The sequence below is a fragment of the Acinonyx jubatus genome, chromosome X, assembly GCF_027475565.1.
Source record: "Acinonyx jubatus isolate Ajub_Pintada_27869175 chromosome X, VMU_Ajub_asm_v1.0, whole genome shotgun sequence".
NCBI classification, from domain to species: Eukaryota; Metazoa; Chordata; class Mammalia; order Carnivora; family Felidae; genus Acinonyx; species Acinonyx jubatus.
Window position 1 is genome coordinate 19,586,455 of NC_069389.1, and position 10,030 is coordinate 19,596,484.

General features: G+C 44.7%; 1 protein-coding gene across 1 annotated transcript; it reads left to right on the plus strand.

Moving 5' to 3' along the window:
- The first annotated feature begins 2,224 nt into the window (after positions 1-2,224).
- On the plus strand, positions 2,225-5,362 carry SAT1 (spermidine/spermine N1-acetyltransferase 1). The gene is made up of 6 exons (XM_015064595.3): positions 2,225-2,485; positions 2,720-2,771; positions 2,866-2,949; positions 4,394-4,495; positions 4,589-4,629; positions 4,755-5,362. The coding sequence occupies exons 1-6, from the start codon at positions 2,420-2,422 to the stop codon at positions 4,923-4,925; spliced, it is 516 nt and encodes a 171-aa protein (XP_014920081.2). The 5' UTR covers positions 2,225-2,419; the 3' UTR covers positions 4,926-5,362.
- Positions 5,363-10,030: the final 4,668 nt, after the last annotated feature.

The window sequence follows — 10,030 nt, forward strand, 5'->3', positions numbered from 1 at the left end:
AATAAAATCTTAAAAAAAAAAAAAAAAGAATGGGCTCCTCTTGCCATAATGGCAAAGTGAAGCATAAAAGCATGAAATTTCAACTGAAAAAAAATAGAATACATAGAAAATGAAACAAATTTTAATGAAACTAGCATTATTCTGAAAAACTAAGCAACCCAACTGAAAAGAGCCGTACTATTGCTTCAACAGGACAGCTATCATTAGTGCTTAGTCATGGAGGTCTAATTTACCGTTATCAGTAAACACATACTTACGCAATTAGCTCTCCTCGATCCTCCCATGAGTAAGACCGGGAGTAGGGAAGGGCCTATGGATGATCATCCATGTGTCATGGTGTCAGGAAACACATCACCTGAAGTAGCTCAGGCAGATGAGAATCAATGCTATTTTTAAAGATCTTTGAGAAAGACATTTGGTAAATTCCCAGGTGACTCACTATGCATAACATTCCCAGAGGGTGGGAAAAGGTAACAAAGAACTTACTTTTGCTTTCCTTTTTACATACAGGGTATTGCTAGCAAAGGCAGAGAATCACTTGTTGGATGTTTGAGGGGTCATTTGGTGATAGTCCAACCTTTCATTCTACAGACGGAGAGCGCTGTGGGACCCTTCTCTGCTTTCTCTTTGACTCATCCTGGAACCCAAGTAGGGCAGCCAAAGCAAGCCCTCAGGGGCTCTGTCTGGGAAGGTGGAATGTCAAAGAAAAACTACCTGCAAAAGGCTAAATACTTGTTCCGGTGGGTACAGTCAAGAAACAGCTATACTCTCATTCAACCGTTCTCAAACATTCTGCTCTCGGGACATTTAAAAATTACTGAAGAATCCAAAAAGCTTACCTTTGAAAATTCTATTAAACACAAGAATACACAAGCACACATTCCTTTAGTCGCGAGAGCAATGTCATCACACATTCTGTAAATTTGTAATTATTTCAAAATAAAAAGTTAAAGCAAAGGGGAAAAAGAAGCACAGAGGATGCAGCAAGTAAGGATTACAACAACTTTCAACAGCAATAGAAGCCAGAAGATAGTCTGATATCACCATGCTGCAAGAAAATAACTTTCAACCTCAAATTCTATAAGCAGTGAAATAAACCCTTCAAGAATTTTAAGATGAATTAAAGACATATGTAGACAAGCAAAACAGAAAAATTTTCAATAGCAGATCTTGACTAAAGGAAATTGTAAAGAGTGTACCTCATGCAGGGGAAGTGGGTGTCCACAAGGAAGGTCAGAGATTTAAGAAAGAATAAGGAAAAAAATAAGAAAGAAAACAGTGTGTTAATTCTAAAAATTACAAATATAGAGGGGAAAAATTACTGAAGAACCCAAATAGTTTACCTTAGGAAATTCTAGGAAATCTAAGAATATACAAGCATGGGGCACCTGGGTGGCTCAGTCTGACTCTTGATTTCAGCTCAGGTGACGGTCTCCTGGTTTCGTGAGTTCGAGCCTCGCATCTGGCTCTGCGCCGACAGTGCTGAGCCTGCTTGGGATTCTCAGCCTCTCTCTCTCTCTCTCAAGAAATAAATAAATAAACATAAAAAATAGAATATACAAGCACACATTCCATTAGTCATCAGAACAGTGACTTCATCACACACACATCACGTCGCCTCTGGAAATTTTCAACAAGAATGAAAAAGACCAATGACGTCTTACTATTATTATGAAACCAATTTTGACACACTCTCTGACGGGATCTTGGAACCCACAAGTTCCCCAGGACCACACTTTGAGAACTGCTGCTCTAATCCTCAAGTTGCCCAAGGCTGGGTCTCCTGAGTTTCCTTTCCTGACCAGTTAAGGAAGAAACTGGAAAGTCACTAGCTAGGGACCACAAGAAGATCTCCTCTTTTCCTTTTGCGAAGGTGCGTGGGGGACACGCAGGTTCCCATTTCGGGCTTCCTGGAAGGTTTCGAGAGGCGTCGGTAGAGGGCGCCCCTACAGAACCCCGTGGCTCGCCTCGCTGCCCGCGCCCGCGCCCGCGCCCGCGCCCGCGCCCGCGCCCGCGCCCGCGCCCGCGCCCGCGCCCGCGCCCGCGCCCGCGCCCGCGCCCGCGCCCGCGCCCGCGCCCGGCGGATTCACACGGAGGCCCGGAAGAGAGGGCGGTGTCCGGAAGGGAGGGCGGTGTCCGGAAGAGGGGGGCGGTCGGAGCCTCATTGGACGAGGGGCCTCCGCCTCACGGCCGGAGGCGGGGCTTCTCCGCGCTAAAAAGCGGAGCCCAGCGGACACCCGAGTGTGCAGCGCTAGTCGCAGTCGGGGAAGCTTTTCCGTCGCTTGCAAAGGTTCGCCGGGTCATGGTGCCAGCCTGACTGAGAAAAGGACGCTCCCGGGAGACGAATGAGGAACCACCTCCTCCTGCTGTTCAAGTACAGGGGCCTGGTCCGCAAAGGGAAGAAAAGCAAAAGACGAAAATGGCTAAATTCGTGATCCGCCCGGCCACCGCCGCCGACTGCAGTGACATCCTGCGGCTAATCAAGGTAGCGGGAGGCCCGGGCCCCTACTGGGGCAAGGGGCGGGAGGTGGGAAGCGGCTCAGGCAGGTCCCCCTTTGTCCGCCAGCCACTTCCAGCCTTGGCCCGGCCGCTCCGGGCAGGATTCTGGGAGTGAATCTCCACCCCGCCCCGCCCACCCTGTTCCCTCTGAGCTGGTTAGGCCGGGGCCTCACTTAAAGTTTTCTTCTCGTCTCCCTTTTTCCTATGTGCATCGCCCCAGGAACTGGCCAAATACGAATATATGGAAGAGCAAGTAATGTTAACTGAAAAAGGTAACGCAACTGTGGCAGGGCGGGGGAAGGGCGTCCGGTGCTTGTCATCTTCACCAAGGCCATCACTGTCTGTCCCTGCTGCCCCTTCTTGCAGATCTACTAGAGGATGGTTTCGGAGAGCACCCTTTCTACCACTGCCTGGTTGCAGAAGTGCCCAAGGAGCACCGGTCTCCGGAAGGTAACCACCCTTCCCTTCCAGAAGCCAAACACCGAGTGTTGTGTAAAAACATAGTGTCTGTTGTGTAGAACCACTGACAACACAGGCCAAAGATACTTACTGAGCAATTGGCCAGAAATAATAGCGAGTGTCCGAACTACTGAGAAAAAAAAGTAGATGTGCTGCACATAATAGGGCAGGTTGAAAGAGCTGTTTAAGTAAGTATCAGTGCTGTGGAGACCCTGAAGAGTTTGAGCTGTTTAAGTAAGTATCAGAGTGCTGTGGAGACCCGGAAGAGTTAGGTATAATGTCGTTTGTTGTAATTCAGTTTCATAAATGGTTCTTGTTTGACCCTAACGTAACCTTTTTTTGTAATTGTGTTAAATCACATTTTTTTCTTTAATTTGTCCCAATCTTCAGGTTACAGTCTCTAGCTTCGCCATGTACATGGCCCTTCCGTGTACATGGATGGGCGGGGAGGTAACTAAAAGATCCTTTACACAATAAAGTAGATGATCATGATAAATGAGGTAAGGTCCTATTATCACACACTTAAAACACGGTAGATCAGAAACTCCAGTGTACTCGCTTCCTGTGTTTGCTCAGGACTATAAAACGGCTAGAAAGTTTAATTTGAAACCTTTGCCTCCATTTGAAATTACAGACACCCTATAAGAGGGAGTCAGATTGTTTTGTTTTGTTTTGTTTTGTTTTTTTTGCTGGTCCCTGTTGACTGGTCAGAAGACAGAGCTAAAAAGGGAAGTTGTTTGGGTGGGTGCTTCGTTTTTTTCTGAAGTCTCTTCCCCAAGCTAGAAGAAACGAACGGAAAACATACGGGATGAGGTACTTTTCAGAGGTATGTGGATGTTACATAATACCTGTTTCTGGGTACCTCTGCTTCTTCTGGCTTAAAACTGGGGAGAGCAAATTGAAGATGTGCGAATTGGAAGGCAAGTTCTGAAATTAAACGTTACGCTTTTGGCCTGATGTCCTGACCTTTAAGGAAGCAGAGTTTCTAAACTACAAATATTTATTATTCTGAACTGCCGTGTAAACCTGACTTATTCCCAAGTCAACATACCAATATATCGATAGGATGTGAATAATGTGTGTGTTTAGTTTTAAGACTATAGCAGTGTTGCTCTGGCAAGTAATGAAAGCATTCTCACTTCCTGAGTGTGAGATCCAGCAGATTGCAGAGTGGCCAGTCCACGATTTTAGCCTCGCTTCAGCTAGCTCTAATGTGTGCTTTTTGCAAATACATGTTCTCAGAACAGTGAGATCATCCAACAGTGGCCTGGACTGCACTAGCATAAAAATCAGGAAACAGTCCAGTTCAGTGGCTACTTATTTCTATAATACATGCATGTATATTTTTAAAAACCTATGATAGGCTTCTGATTTTGCAGCTACAGCTTTTATGGGTTGTTTTTTGTCCACATCTCATGTGATCCTCTTATTACAGGACACAGTGTTGTTGGTTTCGCCATGTACTACTTTACCTATGACCCGTGGATTGGCAAACTGTTGTATCTTGAGGACTTCTTCGTAATGAGTGACTATAGAGGTATGGCTCGGTTAAGAGGGGGGCGCTCTAAAGAGAAATCAGGGCTTCAAGTCCTAAAGATGACTTTGTAAACGGTACTTCTCTTTCTTTTAGGCTTTGGCATAGGATCAGAAATTCTGAAGAACCTAAGCCAGGTATGTGTTGGTTTTGGTTTCTGAATCCGTAAGGGTTACTGAATTATTTTAAGGACTGATTCCGATTCAGGTCTTGGCAAGGAGGTGAAATGTCACTGAGTTTGTTTTGCTGTCTCTTGTAACAGGTTGCCATGAAATGTCGCTGCAGCAGCATGCACTTCTTGGTAGCCGAATGGAATGAACCATCTATCAACTTCTACAAAAGAAGAGGTGCTTCTGATCTGTCCAGCGAAGAGGGATGGAGACTCTTCAAGATCGACAAGGAGTATTTGCTAAAGATGGCAGCAGAGGAGTGAGGAGTGCTGGTGCAGAAAAATGACAGCTTCCATTCTATTTTAGATTAAATTCTCAACTGATCTTGCTTTCTGTCCTGTTTGTAGTCGAATAATAGAATGAACACCCGTTCCAAAGCTTTATTACCAGTGGCGTTGTTGCATGTTTGAAATGCGGTCTGTTTAAGATGGCAGTCTTGTATGCAGTTTGGAGTCAGATTTCTCCTTGAACATCTTTTGATAAACAGCAAGGTGGTGTGATCTTAATGTATATGAAAAAAACTTCATTCTTGTGAGTCATTTAAATGTGTACAATGTACACACTGGTACTTAGAGTTTCTGTTTTGATTCTTTTATAATAAACTACCCTTTGATTTAATCGGTATAAGCATTTTTACGAATCTTTCTCTTGACGTTTTTCTTGCTGTTGAATGCAAAATAAAAATGGCCAAGAAACCTAACTTTACAGTTGTTTAAAAACAGTTTTTAACCCAATTTAAAATGGTCACAAGCTGTTCTCACAGTCTGGAAGGAAGCCAGTTGAATTTCATGGTTTTATAGGCAGCAGCATGTAAAATGACTTTACACTGGTAACACTACACTTGACCTGACAGATTTTTCAAGAGCTGAGAAACCAGGTTAGAAAGCGAGCCCACAACAAGCAAGCCCTTTTATTACCCAAATAAAAGGTGGAGATGGGACTGGGAGCGTACAGGGACACGTGCACATTGCCCGCAGCAACCTCCTCCCACACAAAATGCTACTCTGACAGGAAAAGGGATCACTTTGCTAATCGGGAGGGGACCAACAATTTTACAGGGACTGCAAACAAAAAGGCTGGAGGTGGATGCAGGTACCAACCAGGGAAATTATCTGGAGGGCCAGTCTATGATACTGTGGGAACAAAGGGCTTTTTTGTGGACAATTTGCTGAAAACCACAGGTGGTGGTTGGGGGGAGGGGGGGAGTGGTAAACAAAAGCTTTCTCCAGGAATGAAAATGAAACTAAGAACCATGAGGAAGAGACAGTCTTAGATAAATATTACCCCCTTTTACTACTCATTACATGGAACTAAACTAAACCCAGCAAGTCCCCTAATAATGGAGATGGTAGTTGATAAGAACCACTGTGCTGATTTCCAAGATGAACGTTTTCCAAGTCCTCAGATAACCTGAAAAACAATGCTCTGTATCTTCTTTCTGGGTGCTCCAGTAAAGAAATCCCGGGCTCCTCAGTCAAAGGGGGGTTTTGCCCTGCACCCCGTTTTAAGTCTGTTCTGGCTTCTAAATTCAAAGGCAGCCATATAAACAATGGGATCCTGCACTATACCGAACACAGGAGAGCTCCGGGATTTACTGGTGGCGCAGACAGCTTGCTATGAAAGCAAGTTTACAGAGTCCACTCTCAGCCAGGGTCCTGTTAGGATGCTAACTGGCAGAGAGAAGCTCGCAAGCATAAAAAGGGTTAACTAAACACAAAGAGCCTTGTGGGAAAAGAAGACATTTTGAAAAGTGTTTTGGAAAGTGGGCCTCTTTGAGGAAAACAACTACATGCTGACCGTGGTTAAATATGTGAATAAATTAGATTAACCCAGCGAGTTACAATATAACTCTTTGTTTTCTCCTTCTTCTTAGAGTTTAGCCCTAAAAATACAGCGCTGTCACCCGAAAGCTTTGATGAAGGTTGTGTGCACTCTAAAGAAGTCCCTTAAGTTTAAAATTTAGAAGCTGAGGGGCACCTGGGTGGCTCAGTTGGTTGAGTGTCATGATCTCCATGGCTCCTGGGCTCAAGCACCCTACCAGGCTCTGCACGGACAGCACAGAGCCTGCTTGGGATTCTCTCTCTGTCTCCCTCTGTCCCTCTACCCCCCACTCACGCTCCCTCTCTCTCTCGCTAAAATAAAACTAAAGAAAAATTAAAAGCTGAAACACCACAGCATCAGCCCACTGAATGTTTAACTCGATTACAAAGGCACCTCTTTAAAAACTAAACTTTAAAACCAATCTGTAAAATTTGAAATCACCAGGCAGGTAAGAAAACATGTTCTGGGAAATTTTATTAAAGGAAATAATAAACAATGATAAACCTGGAAAATGGGGAGAAAGACAGCTTTCTGTAAAGATAACTTTAAAATTACTATTTTACTAAAACACTCTGCCTGACATAATCCCTTGAGGAGAATAGTATTTCGGACTAAGGACTTGCCAATTACTATATTACATAGGATATTTCAGGGTTTTTCTGTGTGGTTGGTTTTTTTTAAAAAAACAACTGCTAAGGGGGCGCCTGGGTGGCTCAGTCGGTTGAGCGAACGACTCATTATCTCGCGGTCCGTGAGTTCCAGCCCCGCGTCAGGGTCTGTGCTGACAGCTCAGAGCCTGGAGCCTGTTTCAGATTCTGTGCCTCCCTCTCTCTGACCCTCCCCCGTTCATGCTCTGTCTCTGTCTCAAAAATAAATAAACGTTAAAAAAAATTAAAAAAAAACTGCTATGCGCTAAGTGTATTACATTTCTTAAAAACGTATAAAATCAAAATTTCTGATACGATTAAAAGCGGAAGTAGCTGGGTTTGTCCGTGTATAGGCTTATGACATCCTGCTACTGACCCAAGTAGAGTAGAGCCATGGTCTGTCATTATCCAAACCACAGCCCAAGATCATCAGCTGCCTAGCTTCCAGGGAATAGCCTTTCTAGGGAAAGGAAGTAGTCCTTTCCACAAAAAGGCAGAAGCAACAATTCAGAAGAGGCCGAATGACTCATTAATGCCTTATGCCCACTCTACCCCATCCTGTGAGTCTCCTTTCCACTGGGTCTCCAGCGAGGCCTAGAATGGATGACACCACTGTTCTTGGAGGCAAGCGAACGCTCAGCAGCAACCAATGGGGCTGGCCCAGCTCTGAGAAAGCAGCCACCGTCTCCCGCTGGGAGCAGCGGCTTTCTCCCTGACTACGGCAGCCTTAGCCTCCCATTCAGAGTCTGCAGGTGGCCCTGTCTGCTCCTAGAGTTGTTTGCTCCACTGGCTGCATCTTCGTTTTCTTGTTTTATCATCTCTTCCTGGGCATTGTCACCTCTGGGTGACCCTGTGCATTATTCTCATCCCTTTTCCGTGTACTGCCCATCTAGGCTTCACGCCAATCAGCTGTTACCCAGCTCACACTGACAGTCCCACACCCTTACTGAACATCCCATCCGTCCTCACTGCGTTTGTTGCCCCACCTAACGCCACCAAATGCCCTTCCTCATAATGTTCGCCCAGCACCCCATTCTCCCATCCCCTCTTTCTTGTGGCTTGCACCTGCCCAAGAAATGTTTTAGTAGTTTCCAGAGGGTTATCAACATCATAATTAACGAGGAGGTTTTTGGGGTGATTGTGGAGTTCGTGGGGTCCGGAGCCAACGGCCAAGAAAGAATTCTTGAAGATGTCTTTGATGCAAAAAGGTGATTTTATTAAAGCACGGGGACAGGACCCGTGGGCAGAAAGAGACACTGGTTATATACTACGGAGTTGGGGGCGGTAAAGTCCAGGGGAAGTTTCCAGTGAGATTTTCACATGCTAAAGACTCACAGGATACTGGAGGCCTAGCTATTGTCAAGCTAAGGTTGTTTTTCCCTCTAGCAAAGCATTAGCATTAAGACAGAAGGGAGTTCCTGGAGAAACGTTTTACCCTGCCAGCCTCAAGCATTTGTCAATGGGCTGCAGGTTATAAGGAAATTTAGTTCTATCTGCCATTTCCTTCTGCCTTTGTTTCCCCGCAGCACTTTGGAAGGGTGATGGAGACTCAGGTCCCACAGGACTATGATCCCCATCAGTTAACCATTTGTTTTCCCCCTTTCCTTTGTTCTTGGGCAGCCAGGAGTGCCCCAGAATATCACACTTATCCCACCTGGGGGGTGGGGGTGTTTGTGGCCTGTCAGCTTGCCTTCTGCTCCCTCATCAGTTAATAATAAGAGCTAACCTTTAGCTAAGTACTCACCAGGAACCAGGCATTACATGTAGCACTCTGTGTACATCTAATCCTCACAAACACATTGCAGAGGGAAGTACCATTAATAGTTTCTTCTACTAATGAGAAACCAAACCTCTGAGAGGCTAAGTTGCCTAAGGCCACCCAAGTAGGCCTGGAGATCAAACTCCGGAGACCAAATTTCTCAAACCCCTGGGGGTTCACCGCCATACTCTCAAACCAGCTCATACTCTAAGAATGATTGAATTTGGTGTTTCTTTTGGACTATAAAGATTAATCAGTATAAGCATTTTCTAGAGCATCAAAATCAGTAGTTCTCAGTATTGGCTGCACCTTAGAATGGCCTAGAAAGCTTTTAAGAAATACTAATGCCCCACCCTGAAAAACTCCTAATTTAATTGTATTTGCATGTGCATTTCAAAGGGAAGCCAGGGCTGAGAGCCACTGGTCTAGATAATCAATCACCTTGTAACTGAATCCTAGTTGCGGTGTGAGTGCAGCCATTTCGGTTTGTGTTCATGTTGCTCACTTTTCACACCATGTCATTAACAAAGACCAAGTCCCAGAACACAGCATAAAGGAGAGCCTTCTAGAGAGTTATTAGAGAGACATCACCACACAATTGCGTCACCCAAGTGCATACAGTGCTGAAACCAAAAACATCCACCCCAGCCATCAGTACTGTGTCCCTTTGCAAGCAACAACTCGATTTGAGCAAAACATCTTCCCTCATATTAATTCAGTGTCATTCATTTGAATTTTATTTGGTCATTTTGTTTAGATTTTATTTGTAAATGTATATTGGTTTTACAGTTGTATAGGAGCTGTGAATATGAAGTATTCACATCTAGTTATATGTCTATAGTAAGTAAGATAAGTAATTTCAGTCACCACTGGGGGTTTGTGAGAATGCTTTCCTCTAAAAGGGGTCTGTATGAAGCTTGAGAAACACTGCCATAACCTTAATACAAAACTGCCTGCCTCTGTGCGGCTAAAAAACAAGAGAGCCAAAGGTGTCAGAAATAAAACTTTACCAACTGGGCCCCAACTGGAGCAGATTCAGGTTTGAGTTTTTGGCAAGAAAATTTCATAGATGACTTTTTTCTCCCATCAAGACACATATAATGTCTAGCCGTTGCTTTCTGTTATGTTGGCAGCCATGAAT